This window comes from Psammomys obesus, unplaced genomic scaffold (assembly GCF_907164565.1).
Source record: "Psammomys obesus unplaced genomic scaffold, mPsaObe1.curated_primary_1811, whole genome shotgun sequence".
In the NCBI taxonomy this organism is placed as follows: Eukaryota; Metazoa; Chordata; class Mammalia; order Rodentia; family Muridae; genus Psammomys; species Psammomys obesus.
The window spans coordinates 3,608,566-3,630,664 of NW_026590859.1; the positions used below are offsets into that span (position 1 = coordinate 3,608,566).

General features: G+C 53.9%; 1 protein-coding gene across 1 annotated transcript; it reads right to left on the reverse strand.

Moving 5' to 3' along the window:
• Positions 1 to 2,391: 2,391 nt before the first annotated feature.
• On the reverse strand, positions 2,392 to 12,278 carry Batf3 (basic leucine zipper ATF-like transcription factor 3). Its single transcript, XM_055609246.1, has 3 exons — positions 12,101 to 12,278; positions 10,149 to 10,253; positions 2,392 to 2,841 (listed from the first exon to the last, which is right to left on the reverse strand). The coding sequence occupies exons 1-3, from the start codon at positions 12,167 to 12,169 to the stop codon at positions 2,659 to 2,661; spliced, it is 357 nt and encodes a 118-aa protein (XP_055465221.1). The 5' UTR covers positions 12,170 to 12,278; the 3' UTR covers positions 2,392 to 2,658.
• Positions 12,279 to 22,099: the final 9,821 nt, after the last annotated feature.

Here is a 22,099-nt window from a genome sequence, read left to right on the forward strand (position 1 = left end):
GGCACCAGCATGCGCTCCCGTGCGCGTGGAAGGCAGAGGTCAGCCCTGGATGGCTTCCCCACTACTCACTACCTCTCCTCATTTTTTTCTTCTCCACTGTCTTCCATGCACCACCACCGCCCCCAGACAGGGTTTCCCACCACACCCAGGACTCACTGACTGAGCCAGGCTGCTAGACTGCCGGCCGCTGAGCAACAGCGACTCAGCTGCGCCGTCTCCTGAGAATGCAAGCGTGCTGCGTGGGTACCTGGCTTTTTCCACATACAGGGATGATGGGGATTGGAAGTGAGGCCCTCGGCCTTGCACGGCGAGCACTTCGCTGGCTTTGCAATCATACTAGCACAGCCTCTTTCTCTTCCCCTTTTTCTTCTCTCATTTTTCTTTTTTAGCATCTACACTCACAACAAAATCCTCGCCTTTCTGTCTATGCTTCTTGTTCCCTTTATAAGAAGGTTCCATCTAGCTGAGTGGTGGTAGCACACACCCTTAATCCCAGCACGGGAGGCAGGGGCAGGCAGATCTCCATGAGTTCGAGGCCAGACTCGTCTACAGAGTGAATTCCAGAACATCTAGGGCTACACAGAGAAACCCTACCTTGAAAACCCAACAAACAAACAAAAAGATGACTCCACTTCCACATCACTGAGGGTCCAAGGAAAATGGACTGCTTTTCTGGGGTCTTTCATAGCTTTACTTGACATTCTGGCATTTCTGCAAGAATAGGCACCTGGGGAAGAGAAGTGCTTATTTACGTAGATGAGGAGACAGTCTGTTCATTGATCCTGTGCTGACTACAGAATGAGCAAACAGAGCAGCTGGGAGGCCCAACAGGAACAAGATTCTCAGAGCTGGAAAAATGGCTCAGCAGTTAAAAGCACTAGGTGCTCTTACAGAAGTTCGATTCCCAGCCTCCAGCTCCAGGGAGCCTACAGCTTTTTCTGACCTCTGAGGATTCCTGCTATTAAAGTGTCACAGTGCTAGCTTCTCATGTGCCCAAATGTGCACTCAGGGATACACATAAAATTAAAAGAAGAAAAAACATCCTACCAGTTTGGTATAATGTCAGCACTTAGAAGACAAAGGCAGGGGGATTTCTGTGGGTTCCAAGACAGCCCGGGCTACAGAGTAAAATCTTGTCTCATAAGTAATTAAGTAAATAAGTAAACAAACAAACAAATAAAAAACCTGTGGTACTCTTCTGGATAAGGCTGAAGTCTGACAGTTCTGGATAGCCTCTGTGCTCCATCTGTAACGGTGGACTCCCTTTTCCTCATTAGAGTTCTCTCTCTGTGTGACCTCGTAACCCCAGATCTTGTAAGGAGCATAATGTAGCCCTCAGGGAAGATTACAGGCTGGACCGATTCCTGATAAGAAAGCCAGCTCGTTCAGCACCTGGGGATTCCTGGAAATGCCCAACCCTGTGCTAAGGAGCTCTTAGCTTTCAGCAATGACCTTCATTCTTCCCCACCCTTAGGATCATTAAGTAATATGTTCTCCTTCTGACAGGACTGTGCTACTGCTTGTAAATGAGGCACTGAACCACTACATGTAAATCAAGTATCCCTGGCACCTCCAACCCCAGCAAATCAAACATTCACCCTTGAAACTCCTCCCACTGCCCAAGGCTTATAAATCCCCGATTTCACACGAAATAAAGGTCCATCAGCTTTCCACCATGGCCAGCTGAGATTCATCATTTATTCTGGGGCAGGGCTCCCCTCATTCCTGGAGATTGAACTCCTGGAGCTGAGCTGCCAGGAGCCTGCCTGACTGCCACAAGCTCACTGACCACCAGGGAAGCACCCTGGACCTGCCCTGCACCTCACTGGGCCTGGGCCTCGCCAGGCCTGACTTTCAGCTGCAAGCCGACCAGGTATGGGCTTTTGCCTGTGCCCTCTGCCATGCTTGGCACAGTGGCTTAACCAAGGAGCTATAACACTTTGGTATAGCCACAGACTTTGGAATGCCCGAGCTTCCACTGCCACCGGTAATCTCCTTTTAAAAGAGCTGATTAACCTTAACACCTAGTGGAAAACTCATTTCTACCTCTCCCAGGTGAGACCAGGAGCCGTGCCTACCACTCTAGCAGTCCCTGAGTGAAATGGAACCCCTACCTGTTCTTTGCCTGGAAGCTGACAGCTGTGTCCCTGACTTTCACTGGGAGAAGAATGACAAACAACAGAATTCTATGGCTGAAGTGAGGTAAGCTGTGCCAGATAGGAGGCTAGGTAACAGGAGACAGGTGTGAATCACAGCCAACTCACCCACTGGGACCAAGCTAGGTCAAAGACTTCTTGGGAGCCTCAGTGGCAAAGGAAACCCCACTGTCTTGAGCTCTGCCATAGCCCAGGTGCCTCCCGTGCCCTCCATCCCAAGAAGATGGACAAAGGAAACACAGAAACTATCTTTATTACCCAAATTCTAGGTGAAAAGGCCCTGCCTAAGGACAGGGCCAGCTAGCTGCTGAGGGCAGCCTTCCTTCCAGGGCCTTCTGGCCCACTGCTGTAGGGCTCCAAGTCAGGTGCCCCAGAGCACAACACTGAGCCCAGGCTAGCCCCAGAGCTCCGTGCAGGGGCACAGCCACAGGTACCACTGGACACAGGTGAGAAGGTGTGCAACCCAAGGTTCTGAGAGGACAGAGGAGGACGAGCTGGGGTGTCATCGTGGCAGACAGCTGGCCACAGGGTCGGGCCGAACCTGCACAAAGTTCACGGGGCACAGCAGCAGCGGGCACATCTTCTCGTGCTCCCTCAGAGCCTCACTCAGGTGCCGCAGCTCCTCCCTCAGCTTCGCAATCTCCCTGCGCAGCGCAGCGTTCTCCTGCTCCAGGCCCTCATGCTCCTGCTCGAGAGAGAGGACAGGCAGAGATGGGGTGGAGATGCATCTTGGGAGGGAGAGGCAGGAGGCCAAGAATTCAAGGGCAGCCTGGGCTACTTGAGACCCTTCGTTCTTTGTTTTCAGGTAGGGTCTCTGTATGTCAGGCCAGCCCGGAGCTCAGTGTGTGTCTCAGGCTAGCTTTAAGCTTGTGAGCCTCCGACCCGCCTCCCAAGTGCCAGGGCTACAGACGGCTGCATGCCGCTGGCCACCCTTGTCTCACGGGCTTCAGAGCCCTGTCTTTCCCCCGGAACAAAGTGGTCCCAATTGCACGGCTCTCCTTTCTGAATCAATACTGCTGGGGTGTAATTTACATGACACGTGTCTGTGGTTCAGGGAGTAAGGACGGAATAAACACCTGTGTTAATATACAGAACATCCCCATCACTCAAAGCGGTCCCTCTCACCCATTGCCTCAGCTCTCACTCCCAACGCTCACCTGCTCTCAGAAGGTCCCTGCTGGGCTTATGGCCATCCCAGCACCCAGACCTGGACCTGGACTCGCAGCCTTTGGCTGCGCTAATGAAGGCAAGGATGTGTGCTGTCCCTCCCAGCAGTCTTCCGAAGTTTCTGCTGCATCCGGGTGTAGAGGCCCAGAACTGGAGGGGACCAAAGAGCTGCTCTGCCGTCCCCCACACTGTGCAAAAGCTTCTCATAGTGGGGCTAGCTCCTCCCTCCCGGGGTGGGCACCCACCTTGTAGGGACAGTCCCTGCCCTTTCTGCAATGCTTTGCTCTTTGTACTGAGCACTCCTGTCTTCCATATCCGCCCGTTGAGCTGGGCTCTACCTAACGGAGCCCCACAGAACAAATTCAGTACTCTGCAACCTCAGTTCATGAAATGATAGGTGACAGACTCGCCCCTCCTCCTAAGATGCCCCTGGGCTCCCTGTGCCAGGACTCTGTGCCCTCTGCCCTGCTGGCGCCCATCCCTGGCATGCACTCCAAGTTGGCAGACTCGCTGAGAAGATGCTACTCCCAGCATGCCGTGCGTGGCTCTCGGGAGCACGGGGGCTCTCTCTGGGGGCTGATGCACGGATCATCCTCATGCTGGACCCGAGCTGCTGGGGACTTCCCTGAGTGTCGAAAGCCCCCTGAGGGACTAGTAGAGCCTGACACAGGGCTGCCCCTGGCCCTGCTCTGCCATTGTTGAGTCTCCATGGCGCCCCCTAATGGACACATGTGTCACACAGTTTACATCACCCGGAACTTGGAGAGCAGCTCCTCCTCTTCACCCCAGCCCCTGACACACCCTGGCAGCAGCCCCCGTGCGCACCCAACTCGGCCCTCTCCAGCCTCAGGCGGGCTACATCGTGTTGAGCCTTTGTTTCCATCCATGCCTAACTTGATTTGTTTGGTCAGATCATGACTCAGACACACTGGGCACACTCCCTGAGCTGAGGACCCAGCCTCGTTTCCCATCACACCTTGTCTATCACTGACCATTTTAAACAAGCAGAACTAACGAACGAAGCCTGGCCTCACAAATCCCTAAGATGCACGCACATCCTCCACTTGGCCTGTGAGGCTTTCAACCCGACTGCCTCTGTCCTTTTCTCTGTGAGCCCAGCGTAAGTTCACCACCTCCAGGAAGGCTTCCCTGATCACAGCACCTACAGGTCTCACATTTCTCATTTTGAGTTCCATTCAGATGTTGACTATTGCATCTCACTCATCTCCGCAACGACCGGAGATGCACAGCCCCCAAGAGCTTCTGTCGCCCTCTTCAGAGCCAGCTCACGTGGGCCAACTCCTACAGGCTCACAAGCAGTCAGCATGTCTGTTTTCTTCCCACCTCTAGGAGCCTTTCTCTCTTTCAGGTCCCCAAGAGGGGCTGCAGGCAGAGACCACCTCAGGAAGGCCTCTGCAGCAGCCTCCCTTCCTCCTTCCTGCAGGCTGTCCTGGGTCAGTCTGACCTCACTGGTGCAATGGATGGCCCTGTCCTGTCTTTTCTTACCCTCCTTGTGGTTCACTTGTGGCTCCTGGCATCCAGATCCGGTGTATGAGGCCTGTGTATGAGGCAGATGGCAGAAGCGAACAGTTCCAGCAAGCTGACCACTGGATTTCAGGTTTCACTGGATTCCAGACACCAAACCACCTTTCTCTAGTTCCTGAGTCTGCAGCAAGATGCCCAGAGCTCTTGAGCTTTGTCTGTGGCATCATGAGGGTCCTTCGCCTAACTGCATCCTGAGGTGCCACAGTTTTCCAGACTACTGCTTTGAAAGGCTTCAGCGTCATCTGGCAACTCCTGCACCTGCCACCTCCAGAGGGGCTGTCTCATAAGCGCCCCTACCCCCGTTCGAATGGAGGATTTCATCCTGATGGGTGTACTTTGCGCACATGTACGGCCTCATTCCCTGTTCCCTATACCTCTCTCCCGGTCCCTTCCTCTTACCCATGGGGACTTTCTTTCCCGGACTTATGTTTTATTCTCAAGTCAGCGCTAAAGGGACTTTTAGTGATCTGGTGGAATAGGAAGGAAAAAAAAAATAAAGAGAAGCAGTAAAAACATGCAGGTAGGAGTCATGTTATGAAGAAGCCCCAGAAAGGGCGGAAGAGCCCACAGAACACAATCGGAAGCGAAGAGCAAAGCATGTAAGCATCTTTCATCGAGGACAGAGCACGGGGCAAAGGTGAAGCAAGAGGGGCCACAGCTCAGTGGTGGAGCATTGGCCGCAGATCAGGCCGCCACTGGTTTAAACAGATAGCCCCTGCCAGGCTTTCCTGTCCAAAGTCAGTTTACTGCCCAGGGATTTGGGCCTTCTTGGCTAAGAGGTCATCAGAGGGCAGCGAGGTGTCCACACCCCCAATCACCACAGTCACACTGTCAACACCGGGGTCCGAAAACACGAATGGTGAGACTATGACACATACCAGGCAGGCCTCAAAACTCAAACTCACCTTGCTTGGGCTGGAGCTGGGACTCGGTTGGCCGAGTTTTTTCTACACACACACACACACACACACACACACACGAAGCCCCCTGGGTTCAGTCCTCAGCTCCACAGAGAGCTGTAATCCTAACACTCAGGAGGATCAGAAGTCCAAGGCCAGCCTCAGCGACATGCTGAGTGTGAGGGCGATGTGGGTTACACAAGACTCTGTCGCAGAAATATTTAGTGGTCAACAGGTGCAGGTTAGGAGAGAACGGCCTACAGCAGGCACCCTCTGCCCGCCACATGCATGCCATGGCACACACACTCAGACGCACACAATCCATAAAGATGTAATGAGGCAGTGCCCGCCACCTGAGCATCTGAGGATGTGTCACAGACAAATGGCTCTTGCATCCAGTGGCAAAGCCAGGTGCCCTGCTCAGCAGCCTTCAGGACCTGTCCCAACCCCCACCCAACACACGGCAACAAGGCTAATGCCAATCATGCTGAGGTTGGGAAGTCTTGTCCTGGGGTTTCTAAGGTCAGGGTCACTGAGGCTGAGAACACAAATGAGGACGAACAGAAGAAGTGACAGGCCGGACAAGAGTGAGCAGAGGTCTCAGGGGCACACGGCCACTCCATAAGTGACACAGTTAAACTCTAAGGGGCCTGGAGACTTGGGACCCCAGTGTCATGAACCCCCACTCTCACACATCACTGACTTTTGCCTTCTCTTGGCAGTGTGGGCTCAGATTTCACCACAGTAGTTACCAGAATCGAGATCTCTGGATTCTACAGTTGGTCTGTCCTCAGCCTTATATGAAGACAGTTCCAATCAGAAAAATGGTGTCACCAGCCAGAGCTGTACAAATTAGTGTCATAATCAGTTCCCAAACCGTGTGTGTCCTATCACCAGGATTCTCCCTGAACAGGCAATGTTTGGCAACCCCATGGCAACACTCAACACAATCGAATCGCCCTCGGCATTTGTCAGTTTGTGACATTTAAGCCTCTCTAGGCTGGCATTACTCCCACCTTGGTTATGACTCAGAATTCTTTCTCAGTCTGACATCCTTGGCGCCTGGTCAAATTTTGACCCACTTCTAAGCCACCTTTCCACGTGGCACAGCCACCCTGCGGCTTATCTTGGTTCCTGTCTGTAGACTCAGCTTAACACTGCTCAGAAAGCAATGCAGATCAAAGTCCCAGCCCCAGCCCAAGTGACGTGAGTTTTGAGGCCTACCTGGTATTTGGAGTTCTGTGTGAACACTGAACACTGAGGGTCACCCCTGGCTCCACAAGGGACAAGGCAGGCATAAAGGCAGCACCACTCCTACGTTCCTTGGTTCACTTGGTTATCAAGTTAAACCTTGAGACACTGAGAGGGAACGAGTGTGCCCTGGCGTGCCCTTGCCTGGCACTCTTAAGGGGCACTTGTTACCTTCTGTGGCAGGTAGAATAAGCCCCTAAAGATGCTTCCGTCCCAATCTTGGGGACTTGTGAACAGGAACCCGATTTAACAAAAGGGACTTTGCAGATAAGACTAAGGAGCCTGAAATGGGGGTGATCATCGAGTGGGTCGATGGAATCAGGGGGTTCCTGAGTCAGCAGGGAGAAGAGGAGATTGAACATGGGAGCAGTGTTGCTTTGATGACTGCAGACCCAGCGACAGGGAACTCCCTAGAAGCTGACAAAAGCGTGGAACAACATCTTCATCGCAGCACAATGGGATGGGTCTGGACACCCAGCATGAGGGGGGTGGGGGAGGCGATTAATTTGCTGGGAGCAGCATGAGGAAGCGAACCCTGCCCTTCCCAAGGACACGTGAGGCCTCTTCTCTCTCTGACTCCTCAGCAAGGCTTTGCCCAAGGAACTACTTAGTAAGTATGTTTGGGTCTACCGTGTTGCTGTGTGAAAAGTCTTGTCTCAGACACCTGGTCACCTCTGCACACTCTCAGGACTTACACCACACCTAATTTGGGCTGGAAGATTCTTGAGGGGAGGAGCTGGCTCTCCAGCGTGCACACATGGTCTGGAAACAGGGCCAGCACAAACGTGGTTGCCCTTGGCAACACAAGTCCAGAACCACAATGACCTTAGGAGAAAGGGGACAGCAGGGAGGCAAAGGGCACCTCTGCTCTTCTGTGGAGGTTTGACAGACCTCACGAGGACTGAGAAGACACCCCCCCCCCCCGGAAGCCCAACCAGAGACCCTGGCCTCCAGGCCTCAGCCGTCCTGCATCCAGCAAAGACTCTGACACTTACAATGTATGCTGTCCTGTGGGCCCCTAACCCAGAGTCTCTGGTCCCTGGAGTGTGCGCAATCTAAAACTGTTACCTCTGCTCACCAACCCTTAAACAGATAAGAACAGAGACACTGCCAACTCATCACCATTCCTGGCTGTGGGGTTGTGTAGCGGTGGTCAAGGAGAGCAGGATCTTGGGGATACATGGCCGAATGTGCCCCTACTAGCTGGAAATCTGGTCCCCGAGATAGCAATATTGGGAGGGGGAACCTGGGGAGATGGCTCCCAGATGCTCTGTTGATGGTTGGGTACGCTAGGAGTGCCTGTCCATGGAAGAATGCTCACTGATTCGCTCGCAGTCTGCTCATCCTGCCCTCCACACGTGACCACACAGCAGAGGGCTCTCACTAGCTGCAGAGCACTGAGCAGATGTGGCTCCAAATTTTGAGACTTTTAAGCCTCCAAAACCCTGAGGCAAATAATCTCTTCTTTATCAACTGCCCAATCTGCGGTAGTCAGTAATAGAGAAAACAGACTCAGATATAGGCTCCTGATTTAAGAGATAAGGAACGCGGTTAAGGGCCATTAGCGACCACGTGGAGATAGCGAGAAGAGAAAGTCTTGGGGTGAAGAGACCACATTCTGCATCCGAGGAGCCTGCAGCAGAGCCCTGGGGACGCCTAAGCAACAGGTGACACGTGGCACTGAGCCCGCCTGGAAGGAACTCATGGACTGTTCAGTGCTGACAGTGGGACAAGTTCATAGAGAGATATCCCCCAGCAAGATGAAAAAGCAGGGAGAACCACACCTCAAACAGTTAAGAAAGCGGAGAAGAGGAGGGGGAGGGAAGAAGGAAGGTTGAAGAGGAGGAGGAAGGGAGCAGGGAGAGGGCGGGGGAAGGGCAGAGGAGGGAGAGGAAGAGGAGGAGGAAGAAATGGGAGAAAGAGTGGCACACACTTGTCATCACAGCAGGCGGGGCTCAGTGACACTGTGCCCCAAGGTGGGAAATCTGGGCAGCAGGCAGGCGCGCCCCGGAACCGTAGCTGAGATTTCACATCCGAGCCAGAGAGCTAAGGGGGAACGCTGTGTCAACGCCCACTCCCATCGACACACTTCCTCCAAAGAGGCCACGCCTCAATCCTCCCCAAACAATTCCGCTGCCAACTTCCACACTGAGCCTTCTAAACTATGAGCCTCCAGGGGCCATTCTCCTTCAAATCATCACAGGCAGGATGAAGAAAGAACTTGAAAAGGAGTTAAAAGCATGAAGATCTATTTTGTTTAGCTTTCTCAATTATCTCTGGTTGGGAGTGGGTCTCATGTAGACCAGGCTGGCCTCAAACTTACTTTGTAGCCAAAAATGGCCTGCACTCCTGACCCTCACAAGTCCCACCTCAGCCAGCTTCTTTTATTTATTTATGTTCTTTTTTGAGAAAAGGTTTCACTATGAAGCCTTGATTGGCCTTGGATCTCTCTATGTAGACCAGGCTGGCCTCAAACTGACGAGATCTGTTCGCCTCTGTCCCCAGAGTGCTGGGATTAAAGGCATGCATTGTCACTCTCAGTAATTTTTTTCCTTTCCTTTTTTCTTTTCTTTTCTTTCTTTTTTCTTTTTTTTTTTTTTTTTTTTTAAGATGAAGCCTCATTTGGCCAAGGCTAGCCTTTAAGTCAAGCACAATAAAGCCAAGGTTGACCTTGACTTCTGATTTTCTGATTCTCTGCCTCTGCCTCTGAGTGTTGAGATTACGCTCCACCGTGCCTGAGACCTGGACGCTGGGCATCAGTGGGCAAGCATGCTACTGAACTGCTTCCCAGGACTTTAACGTTACTATTATTAACATCATTGTTATTTCTTGAGTCAGTTTTTCTGTACTTCAAACCAGCCTCAAACTGGGCATCCTCCTGCGTCCATCTCCCCGAGGGCTGATGGACCTCACCCAGCTTTTGCTTGATTCCACAGAGAGAAAACCCAGTGTGGGAAGCACCCGGAGGGCTGGGCTGGAAGGAAGAGGCCCATGAACAGAGAAGCAGAACAGCAGGCTGGAAAGACCCAGCAGCAGCATGCGGCCCTGGTGGCCATCACTGCCCCCTCCCCAGGCAGAGGACAGCTGCCCCCATGGCTGCCCTGCGGTCCTGCCCTGACCACAGTCTCACCTCGTGGAGCTTGTCAGCCTTCTGGGTCTGCTTCCTCCGGCTCCTCTGAGCAGCAACCCGGTTTTTCTCTCTCCTTCGAACCTTCCTGTCCTCGTCCTCGGGGCTCTGGGGGTAACACGTGGCGAGGTGAGATTCTCTTGGCCTTGCTCACGGAGCTCCACCATTTCCCCCGCTGCCATGGACAGTGTGGTCCCCGGCCCAGCAGGCTGCCCCAGTTGAGGGATACCCGTTCTGGGCAGGGGCTTTGTTTTATGTTCACCTCCACCCCCATCCTGAGAAATGTGCAGAGAAACTGTCATGCTAAAATGAGGACTAAGAGGCCTGGGGTGCAGCGTAGTGGCGCCGCCCCTGTGAGGGATATGTGAGGCCCATACCCAGGACCACAAAAATTAAAAAAGACCGAGAGCTGAGGGATAAGAAACTCAGGTTAAGGAAGTTCTCCAGGTATCACGGCCAGTGTGGGGGTGAGTGGGAAGTGGAACTCAGGTCTGCTGGTCTCCAAACCAACGCTCACAAGCCTCTACCTCACAGGGCGTGTGCTGGAAGGGCTGCAGAGCCACTGCTCATCTGGCAGAGGGAAGACTAGAACTTGCCGTGCACAGCCTTTATACCCACACACTGGCAGGTCCTTCTGAAACTGTGCAGACCATAGTACGCATTTATTACTAACTGCTACCACTCAACTCTACCAATACGGAGAATACTGAACATCAATGACGACACGCTCTCTTGAATAATGCTTGGGTGACATTTTCCTCCAGGGGTATTCCAAATGCAAATTTGTGGTGCGCCTTGAAAGTTCTTAACCAAGCATCCAAAAATTCTTCATGAGGTGGTATGAAGTGGCAGACAGAAAAACGCACCGACTGCTGTGCGCTCTTGCTCAGTGGCAAGGTTTGCTTTTCAGAACTGCAGTCAAAACGTGTCTTCCAAAAGTAGTCTCCTTTATGTTTTCTTTTAACAGAGGCTCAAGTGCCCCAGGTTGGTCCTGAACCCTCCACCTTCCCTTTCCTCCCCAGCTCTGGGATTGCACGCCTGTCACTACGCCCAGCAGTGCTCAGAAGGCCACGATAAACATGCAGGGAGCGTCCGTGTGCTCCTCTTACTACCGCAACTCACCCATTCTTCCAATGCAGATAGTAACAGGGAACCCGCCCTGTACTGAGAACGCTGCTTGACCCTGGGGACAGCTGCCCCAGGGCAGACCCCTCTGCTGCGGGGGCTGCTCTGAGAGTTTGACCTCCCGGATCCCCACGCCTGCCTGCTTGAGGTAGCGCTTCTCAGGGGGAGTCGCTGTCGCTGTCAACGGGGCCTGGCTCCTCCGCAGATGTTCACAGCTCCCCCTCCGCAGAATCACCGAGTGGAGACACAAATCATCTATAGCTCGCACAGTCCGTGCAAACATCCTCAGAAGATGCTATGGGGCTCATCTTATAGATGGGGAAACTGAGGCTCAGCCAGTCGAAGCAAATGGTACAAGGCCACTCTTCCTAGTCTGTTGCTAAAGCAGCTAGCTGACCAACAAGTGTCCGGACAGCTGTCTAGATTTTGTCTCAGCTGCTTGTGGGTGCAGCTGTGAAACTTGGGGACAGCAGAGGGGGCTGATCGCGCGGGGGCGAGGAGTTTCCACGGCGCTGGGGGCGGAGTCTGCCCACTAGAGATACAACCCCACACCGGCGGGCTGACCGGTCCCTCGTTCCCCGCGCCGCCCTTAGCGGGTGGGTTGGATGCCGGGACGAACCACCCCTTTGGGCTGAATTCCCAGTATCGGAGCTCCGGCCCTCCCCACCTCCGGCGCCGGCAGTCGGCAAGGATGCGGCCGGCCCCGGGCAGCGCGGACCACGTGCCGGGCGCTCCGGAGGGAGCGCAGGCTGCCCAGGCGCCCGGGGCGCGCGGCGGGGACGCACGGCGAGCACCGCCCTCCCCTCCCCTCCCCTCCCCGCGCCCACTACCTGCGGCTGGTTCCCAGGCGCCGCCACGCTCCTCTGCAGGACGCTGCCCGCGGGGGGCCCTTGCGACATGCCGCGCGCTCGCCGCACGGGGCGCCCTGGACGCGGGGCTCGGCTACCCGCGCTCCGCCCGCATCCCCGCACCTGCCGCCCCGCCCCGCCGCCTCCCGCTCTCCCGGCTCCGCCGCGCCCGCCTCCCCACGCCGCGCGGCCGTCCGGCCCCGCCCCCGCTCCGCCCCCGCGTCCTCCTCGCCCCGCCCCCTCGCCGCACCTCGGCGTCCAGGATCTCCCTGGCCGCTGCTCTCCGCCGGGGGCCTGGCTCTTCGTGGAAGTCACGTGGCAGCCCCGCAGCCCACCCGCGGAGGAGAGCCCGCGGGGTGGGGACGGGGTGCCGGCGCCGAGCCGCCTTCGCGGGTCCTCGGGTCGCCCTCGGGGAGGGTCTCGGCGGCTTCTCCGCGCCCCGGCGCGGGTCCCCGGCGATGGCGACACTGGGCGCCTCCTCCCTGCGCCGCCCGGAGGCGCCCGGGGCAGGGACCGCGGCGGGAGCCTCCGGGGCCGCGGGCGCCCCGGGCTTTTCTCTCGCGGTGTGGCCCGTCCGGAAGGAGGGGGCGGCGGGGTGACCCAGGGTGCATTCTGCGGGGGAGGGCCGGGAGGTCGGGGTGCCGGGCCCGTCACACAGGGTCGCGCCTCCGCGGAGCCGGGTCACGCTGAGGCCCTGGGGGCGGCTCCGCTTGCTTCTTCAGGGCTGAGGCTGCAGCTCACCCAAGGCCGAGGTGTTTCTAGGCGGAGGCACCGCGCGTCCCCTCGCCTGCCCGCGGGTTTTAAAAGTGCCAGCTCAAGATGACTGTGCCCAGTAAAGCAGCGGCCGCGGTCTGCGGGCGGCGCCCAGCGAGAAAGCCTCGCCGCGAGCCGGGCGGAGGGAGCCGGGCAAGGGGGCCTTCCTCGGCTGCCCTCCGCTTCTGGCTTCCGGGCAGCAGGGGAGCCAGTGCGCGTGGCTCTCTGCCAGGATTTAAGGCTTCAGCACGAGGCAGTCGCGGGTGGCAGCGGGTCAGAGCGTGGACAGTGCCCACCGGCCACACCTAGCCAGCCGGGGTCATGCTGGGTGTTCTGCCTGCATTTTAGTTCTGACCCCCTTCTATCGACAACATAATTCGTGGGTGCGTTTGTGTGGGTGTGGGTGTGCGCACGCGCATGAGAGAGTCAGAGACAGGTCTCACACATAACTGCGCAGCACGCTGCTCAGTGCGGGTCAGCCCGGGACCTCCGGTCTTGAAAATCCAAGTGACTATTACCTGGAGGTGGTGGCTCTCCTCTACAGTTTCTCCACTCGCAAGGCTGAGGCGGGCTTCCGTGAGTTCAGAGCCAGCCTGGGCTATCCGGCAACCTCCAGGCCAGCCAGAGCTACCCAGCAAGACACTGTCTCAAAACAACAAAAGGCTACCGAAAGAAGCAGATCTGGGGGCAAATGGTCATAACTTTTAGAAGTTTCATTCTCACTCGTGTGAGAAGGCAGGGGGAGTCCTGCGTACTCTCATGCCTCATTCTAGTCATGACCCCTTTCCTGTTCTTGATAAGCCACCCCACACTGTAAGCCCTAGGCGGGGGGGGGGGGGGGGTCTCCCACAGCCCGGGGCCAGGGCCAGCAGCCCGCCAGAATTGGCTTAGTCTGCTAATGTGATTTCTTTTTTCTTTTCCTTTAATTCCCGCCCTTAGTTTTTCAAGACAGGGTTTCTATGTGTAACAGCGGCGGATGTCATGGGACTCACTTTGTAGACCAGGCTGGCCTCACACTGAACCTAGAGGAGTGCACCACCACACAGCATGGGATGGTCTCTTTCCCCTCTCCTAAGCCTGTGCACCACACCAGTGTCTGGTTCCAGAAGAGGGTGTCAGACCCTAGAAATGGAGTTCTGGGTAGCTGTGAGCCACCCTGTGCTTGCTGGGGACTGAACCTGGAGGCTCCTCCTGCCCCAGCTGTGTCTCCAGCTCCTAAAGTTATTGTCTCTCCTGCATGCTTTCTTGAACTTGAAAAGGTTGACACTGGCTCCCTTACACACGCCACACCTCTAAGGAGTTCTATTTATTTCTGTCATTCCTGTAATACTGTTACAGTATGGTGCTAAGCTCATTTGCCACACTAGAATGCCAGCCCTTTTCTGACCAACATGGATGCCAGCCTGGCCTATATACCAGGTCCCAGGGCGGTAATTAAACTAGGTGTGGTGGTTCGTGCCTTTCATCCCAGCACTTGGGAGGCAGAGGCAGGTGGATCTCTGTGAATTTAAGGCCAGCCTGGTCTACATTGTGAGTTCTGTCTCAAACAGACAAACAAACACATAAATAAACAAACAAACAAACAAATAAATAAATGGCTGAATAAGAGAAAAGAAAGCAAAGAAACACTTTAAATCTCCCTTTTTGTTTTCTCTGTGTGTATCTTTTCCTTGAACTGGGAGAAGACATGACATGATTTTTCAGCTTCCTATTTGCACCACAATGGAGTCTGTCTGGGGGAGGGAGCCGTGGGTCCAGAGCTTGATGCTCCAATGCTCTGGTGATTCACTTCACCAGAAGATGGTTCTTCCCGAGCTGCTTGGCTGCTTGAAAGTCCTGTGACCAGCTAGTTCTCTCCTAGAAAACTGCTCTTCTGGTAAATGTCCTGTCATGGTTTTCCCCAGAAGACAGCCCTGTGGGCTTCTGGTGAGGCCAGGAAAAAGCCAAAGATAGAGACCACCGCATTTACCAGAAACTGGCCACTGGTGTGGGCAGCACAGCCACACCAGGGAGCTTGTGTGTAGACAGACTGCCTCGTGATGGGAGTGCAATGATGGTGTGTGTGTGTGTGTGTGTGTGTGTGTGTGTGTTTTAAAACAGGGAGATCAACCAGGGCTTCTGTGCAGGGCTGTGGTATACCTGGAGGACATGTTCAGGCTGCCCCAGTGCAGAAGAAGGACTGTGGAAGTGCCACAGGAGACCCCAGGCTGGAGAGAGAGGTGGCCGCCGAGAGATGTGGTCAAGAAGGCAGTGACAGCCCTCCACGTGGGCTGCGTCTGTGGAGAAGGGTGGAAACACGAGGCTTCTGAGCAGAGGTATGGCATGACCTGACTGAAGTTGGTACAGATCATGTGGGTGACCTCACAGAATCCAGCTTCCGGCACCGGAGCCGGTGGTGCCTTCCAAGCCATGACAGTAATGGGATGCTTGCGTCTGAAGAACGAGCTGGAAGCAACAGGAGACACAGGAGATGAGGGCCATGAGCAGAGAGCTGGGATAGGGCTGGGAAGATGGCGGAGGGCCATGGCCAGTGAACCGGGCATGTGCTGAGTGGAAGGCTCACAGTGCTCGCTGCCACGGGCACATCCTGAGCCAGGGGGTCCTTTCCCCTGTTCCCCTCGTGATATGTGCACACAAATGCACTGCTCACTTTTGCCCCAGGGAGCAAAGTGCCTGTCAAAACAACCTAAGGGGCCCTGGGCAGAGCCCTGTAAATTCAGAATGGATGAGGTGGCTGCCTGGGAATTCAGCTTTCTGAGGAGACGGGGATTCCCCAGAGCAAGCAGGATAGCAAGGCTGGCCACGTGGTCAGGGGAAGAGCGATCAAGAGCATCAACCTCAGGCCTTCATACAAACTCACATGCGCACACACACATACACACACACACACACACACACACACACACACACCGCTCAACATGCCTAAGCCCCCACAGGCACACCTGCACACCACACACAGAGACCAGAAAACAGAATAAGGAAAGGGAAAAAAGTAAGGGAGGAAATACTTGATTTTGGTCTGCAAGCCTTTGGAGGTTCCAGTCAGTCATGGCACAGAAGACAAAGTGACAGTTCATGGCAGTGGGCTGTCCCCGGTGCTGCTGGCCAGCCGGACAGGAAGCAGAGAACACCCAGGTGAGACCATCCCTTCTAAGACTTCCTCGGTGTCTCAACATAGCACCACCTTCTCGGGGAAACATTCAGAACAGAGGCCCGTGGGGACCATTTTCAATGGTTGACAGTGAAATCTGTAAAAACGGGATATTTAACCACAAATGGGTAAGACCACCACTGTGTCTTTTCAGCTCACCGTCCCTCAACCTCCCGGCAGTCCAGCAGTGCCGAGGTGACTGCAAGCACTTGGGGACCCCGGAAAAGGCAGGCGTAACCAGGGGATTACACAGATGTGGAGCTACATGTGTGTGCTTTGCTGACACTTTCATGCACTTTCTGCTGGTTGAGTGATCTCCAGGAATATTGCCACTGTCCTCTGTGCTCAACTGTGTGACAGCATATGTTCTGCTAAGACAAAAGCACCTCCCACACAGCGCTGCAGCAGAATCATGTGGGTGGTAGCAGGGAAATCAGATCTCACGCCCAAGCATCCAGTCTGAACATTCTGTCATCGAACAGCAAGCTGTAAGCATGGGAGTCCCCTCTGTTTATAGTTCTTCAACAGTTTGCTCCCTGCAGGACTTACACACAAAAAGCACACACAAGAGTCTGTCGAGCCCATTGGTCTTCCTGTGTGTTTCTTGTTAGTAAGAGAAACCTTCTCACAAAGCTTGACTATGCCTTAACTTTTTAAATTGTTATTTTAAGTGTGTGACTGCGTGTGTGATGCCCAGGGAGGACCAGAACAGCTGTTGGGTCCTCTGGGCCTGGACTTACAGAGGCTGGAAGCAGTGTGTGGGTGCCGGAAATCAGCCTGGCCCTTCGCAAAGCCAGCAGAGCTCTTGGCTGCTGAGCCACCTTTCAGCTCCTCAACAGGCACTTTAACCGTTGTTTGGAAATGCACTAGCACGTTTCAGTGAGCGAGCTGCCAGAAGCAGAGTCCTGGCTGTGTACTTGTGAAGGCTGCAGCTCACACCCCTCTAAGTTATGTTCTAGAGAACTGAAAAATTTAAAATGCATGAAACCAAGGAAGTGTGAAAAAGACAACTTCAGGGAACTACAGCCAGAGGGAGCGTCTTCTGTCCACAAACCAATCACGACAAATCTCAGACTACGCAAGGAGGTGGTTCATTCAGAGGAAAGACTCAATGTGGGTGGGATGATCCAGTTCTGAGGTAGGGGCTGTAGAAACACACACACACACTCACCCTTCTTCGCACCTTCACCTGGAACCCAGCTGGTAGGCCACTGCGCTGGGGACAGCAGTGACTGACTAAACCATCCGTTCTAAGAACATGAATCACAGGAAAAGAAACCATGAAATGTCCTGAAAATCACAACTTGACAGTTCAGAAAAATTAATAGGGACTTTTCCAAGTCTGCTAACTCTTAAAAATGACATGACACTGGCCTCACACCACACACACACTACTGTGTGTGGAGTACAAAACTCCCCTGGGTGTTTCTTACATCACCATGCATTTACATGGGCTGAATTATCTTTTCAGTCTCTGCGGAGTGAGGTAGGAGAGGTGCATTGCATTGAAAAAACCGAAAACCACAAGCAGCTAGTGAGAAATGTCCAAGGAGAAATCACTACAAAAGCACTGCGAATCGATGAAATTCCGTTGTCTTGCTTTTAGGGATCTGTCACCTCTTTAGATTGATGCTGAACTCTGCCTTGTTTATTTTTATCTTGTATTAAACATTTTTAGGCTTATTTTGTCTACATACCTGGTATGTCAGAAGAAGCCAGAAGAGGGCTTTGGATCACCCTGGAACTGAGGTTACAAATGGTTGTGAGCCACCATGTGGGTGCTGGGAATTGAACCTGGGTCCTTCGGAAGAACAGCCAGTGATGTCAGCAGCTGAACAGTCTATCCTGCCAGCTGAGGTCTACATCCTTGCCGATTTTGGTGTCCCGTTTATCATGCTTATGTTTCCTGCTCAGTAAGTGCAAAATTTTATTCTCCTGTCACCTTAATTTGCCTTTCCATGCATCTTAGCAAGCTTGATCGTGAAATTTAATGTTCTCTCTCCTTCCTGGTTGTACTTCTCCAAATATGGAGCTCTGTTTGTGTGTGTTCATGTATGCACATGCATGTGGAAGCTGGAGGCAAACCTCAAATGTCATTTTCAGATGGCTTCCACCTTGGCTTTTGAGACAGGATCTCTCAGTGTCCCAGAACTCACCAAGTGTGCCAGGCTGGCTGGCCAGTGAGCCCAGGGATCCTCCTGGCTCAGCCACCACTCTTGGCTCTTTAGGTGATGCTGGGGATCTTACCCAGCTAAGACCTCTCTCCGGTCGCTGTCACTCACGTTTAACCCTTTAAAATGAGCCCTGCTTTGGCTTTGCTTTGGTTCTTGTTTTAGAAGAGGCCTCCACTGCCCCCTCTGAGCTCAGATGTCCAGACCAGGCTGAACAACCCTCCTGCATGTCTTCCCCCTGACACAGGTGCAGGTAGAAGCCTTCATTTCCTGACTGGTGCGGTTGTGGAGGGTCAGGGTCTCCACCGACGTCCACTGTGCTACAGTTCAGAGCTGACACTGCAGTTTCTCAGGGTTATTTTGGGCCCTGCATGGTCTACAAATATATTTCCTCTTACACCTCCTCCGTGGAGGCAGAAAGGCGCCAGCCAGCTCCTCGATCTGCCAAGAACCTTCACAGAACTGAACATTCCCAGTCTTGGGCAATATGCCAAGCTCCAACTTTGGTGTCTGAGGCCTATTTTCCAGGTTTGTTGTTTTTGTCCCTCTGAGGCATTCCTTACGTGGCCTGTTTTTCCTAATAGTTACTTTCCTGGGCTACCTGAAATCGGCCTCTCAGAAGGCCAGGAGCCACATGCAGTGGCCTAGGGAAGCATTCTCTGCGCCGACATTATGCTCACCCTCGGGCCTGGCTTCCGATCATCCCGTGGCCAGTTCTTGCTGACCCTTACAGCCTATGACTGAAGCATGAACTTCCTAGTAAGAGCCACAGAGAACCACACAGGCAGTTCCCGGAACCAGCCAGTTTCTCAGTGAATGGGGGATCAAGAAGGAAAAACAGTACAGATTTACTGTTTCCAGGCAGGGCTCCTCCCAGTCACCCTGGAAAGTGTGGTTACAAAGAACAGGCCAGGGGCCCAGAGACTTCTGGAATGGGGGCCCTAGCAAGGAGCATATCAGGGGACCATTTTTAAAAAGTATTTTATTTGCATTTGTGTTTTGCCTCCATATATGTCTGTGTGAGGGTGTCAGATCCCTTGGAACTGGAGGTATAGTGAGCTGCCATGTGGGGGCTGGGATGTGAACGTGGGTCCTTAGGAAAGGCAGCCAGTGCTCTTAACCACTGAGCCACCCCTCCAGCCCCTGGGGGCCATGCTTCTAGAGAGCTCTGGCCACCAGCTGGGGCACAGCTCGGCAGGGAAAAGGCATGCCTAGTGCCCTAGCTCCCTTTCTGGTGCTCTGATAAAGCACTGACCAAGAGCACTCGGAGAGGAGAGGCTTCATTTCATCTTACACTCTGCAGTCCATCACTGAGGGATGCAGAGGCAGGAGCCTGGGCTCAGGGAGTCAAGAAGGCTCCTAGGAACACTGCTGGCTGCCTCGCTCCCCATGACTTGCTCAGCCTGCTTTATCACAGCACCCAGGACCTTCTGTCCAGGGGTGGCACCGCCACAGCGAGCTGGGCCCTCCTGCATCAATTATTCATCATGAAAATGTCCTACAGGTTTGCCCAGAGGCCAGTCTGGTGGATGCAGCTCCTCAGCTGAGGGGCCCCTTCTCAAGTGACTCTAGTTTGTGTCTAGTTGACAAGGACTAACCAGCACGGCTAGTGTGCTCTCATGCCTGGGTTCAGTCCCTGGCACTAAGCCAGGTGTGGCGCCTGCTCCACGAGCGGGGCTCCAGGGTCATTCTCAGCTACACAATGTGTCCCTGGCTAGTCTTTGGGTGGGACTAGTCTTTGGGTGGGACTAGTTTCTTAGGGGCAGCTCAGGAGCTTCAGGAAGCTTAAGTACACACACGTCGCTCCATCCTGCTTCCTCATTTCTTTCCAAGCTGCTACCATGTGTAGTGCCACTGAAGCGGCTCAGTGTCTTGGGTACCAGAGAAGCTGAGATACTGTGTGCTTCAAACTGAGTCCTGAAGGAGTAGCTGTATGAACTAGATAATTTTATTGTTGGTGTGCCACTTTAAACAGCGCCACTGTGTGAACTCAGGACCTTGATCATCCTAGCGGGCACTCCGCCCCCAGTCACTCCCCAGACCCATCGTGCTGTCTGTTAATGGCCCTCCCACCTCCCATCTTTCATTCTGGGTCAACAGGTCCCCCAGTGGCTAGTGCAAATGTTTGTATAATTCAGGGAGGCATGAAACAGAAAGTGGATTTTACTAGGAAAAATCCCTGTTTTCTGAGGATCTGAATTCTGGTCTGCTGGGTGAAGCAGTCTCATTCTCTGTGGGGGAAGCCCCTTTCACGGATGACAGAGTGAGGTTGGTCATGGTTCTCCTAGCTGACACGTCCCTGTTGGGGATGCCAGCACACACCAACTTGAAGGCACTGCTGTCCCCAAGAGGGCAAGCCTGGAGGTGCTGGGGTTGGGTTGGGGACACAGTCCATCACTCCAGGCAGGCACTATGTTTGTTTATGAACTCTGCACTGCAGTTCCTGGAAATAGACAAAGCCATTTCTTGCAAACAGTTGATTCCACAGAACTTGCCCAAGGCTGAGTTTCACTCTCATGGTCCTTCTGGAGGTTGAAGTAGAGGGAGCTCTGGCTTCCCGGCTCCCTCAGATCTCACTTTTCTCCCAGGAGTTCTCAGCTGGCACTGAGGTCATGTGACCTGAGCACGCTGACAGGTGGGGATGTGGAGACACTCTCCGCCCACCCTCCAGAACTGCTGCTGAGCCACCAAGCGTCTGGAGAAAAGGAAGGCATGCTCGTGAGAAAACACACTTGGTTCAAACTTTGATCACAAAAATTCCCAACACAGAAAGAAGCTCCCCGAGACCAACAGCTGGCGATCTCTCACATTAGGCTTACTTTTTTGACAGGGTATCCCAGGCATCCCAAGCTGGCCTTCACCTCCCAAGTGCTGGGACTGTGCCATGAAGCCTGTCTCTCTACTCAGCTTACTTTAAATTTTTTTCCTGCTCGACTATCACAGCTAAACCTCTTCATTCTGCTACTATAAAAATGTCATGAAGCTGTCAGCATGTTGGAGTAGAGTACTTGCGGCAGCCCGAGTCTGTGTTCCTGGCTCTGCTCACTCACATTTGGCTCCAGAATAAACTCTCTCCTCCCTGTAAGGGAGGGTCCCGGAGTTCCAGAGCCTGCTTCTGTCTTTGGCTGATGTACTCCGGCTGTTTAGTGCCTGCTGGTTCCGTCTTTCGGCCTCTCAATAGAACTGTCCAGATTCTTCAGCGAATTCTGATCAGTAATACTGCCTGCAAAATGTTGTTCCCACGTAACCTATTTGCAGCCATGATTAATTTCCTTTCTTGGGTAAGTGACCTGCTGCTTTTACTGTATTTGCCGCCCAGTTCGTGATCTGGCTCAAGGTTCTGGGAGTCGAAGGGCATGACAGCTTCTGGTGAAAGCCGTGTCCACGTGATTATCCTTGTAGGGTAGAAAAGCAGAAGAGCAAGTAGGTTTGTGCAGAGATACTGTCAAGAAAGGAAGCAAGAGACTGAGCCAGGAAATCAAACAACCTGCTCATCCCTGGATGAAGGTGGAGCGCCCGTGGCCTGCTGACCTCCTGAGGGCCCCTCCCACCCCCTCTTCCCCATCTCGTTGGGGCCGGGCACCCCCACACTAAGTATGTGATGCTGCTCTGGCCAGGTTTCTGTTTCCCCATGTTCCTCTTTGAGACACGCACGGTCTATTGCACTGCTTCTAAGTGAGCCACTCTGCAGCTTGGCTGTAAGCCGCCAGAAGCTGCCACTGTGAGCGACCACTGACTTGAGAGGCATGTTATGGCTGGGCACGGTTGACATACACCTTTAGTCCCAGCACTTGGAAGGCAAAGGGAGATGGATCTCTTTGAGTTCAAGGATCTGAGGGAAGCCTGGTCCATACAGTGAGTTCCAGGCCAGGACATCATAGTGAGAACACCTGTGTGTATGTGTGT

What these genes read in the sequence shown, in the direction of transcription:
- Batf3 (XM_055609246.1), bottom strand. Translation starts at nt 12,169, where the DNA reads ATGTCGCAAGGGCCCCCCGCGGGCAGCGTCCTGCAGAGGAGCGTGGCG. An exon ending in CGCCTGGGAACCAGCCGCAG is followed by an intron (nt 10,254 to 12,100) that starts GTAGTGGGCGCG and finishes TGTTACCCCCAG; the next exon opens with AGCCCCGAGGACGAGGACAG. An exon ending in AGGCTGACAAGCTCCACGAG is followed by an intron (nt 2,842 to 10,148) that starts GTGAGACTGTGG and finishes TCTCTCGAGCAG; the next exon opens with GAGCATGAGGGCCTGGAGCA.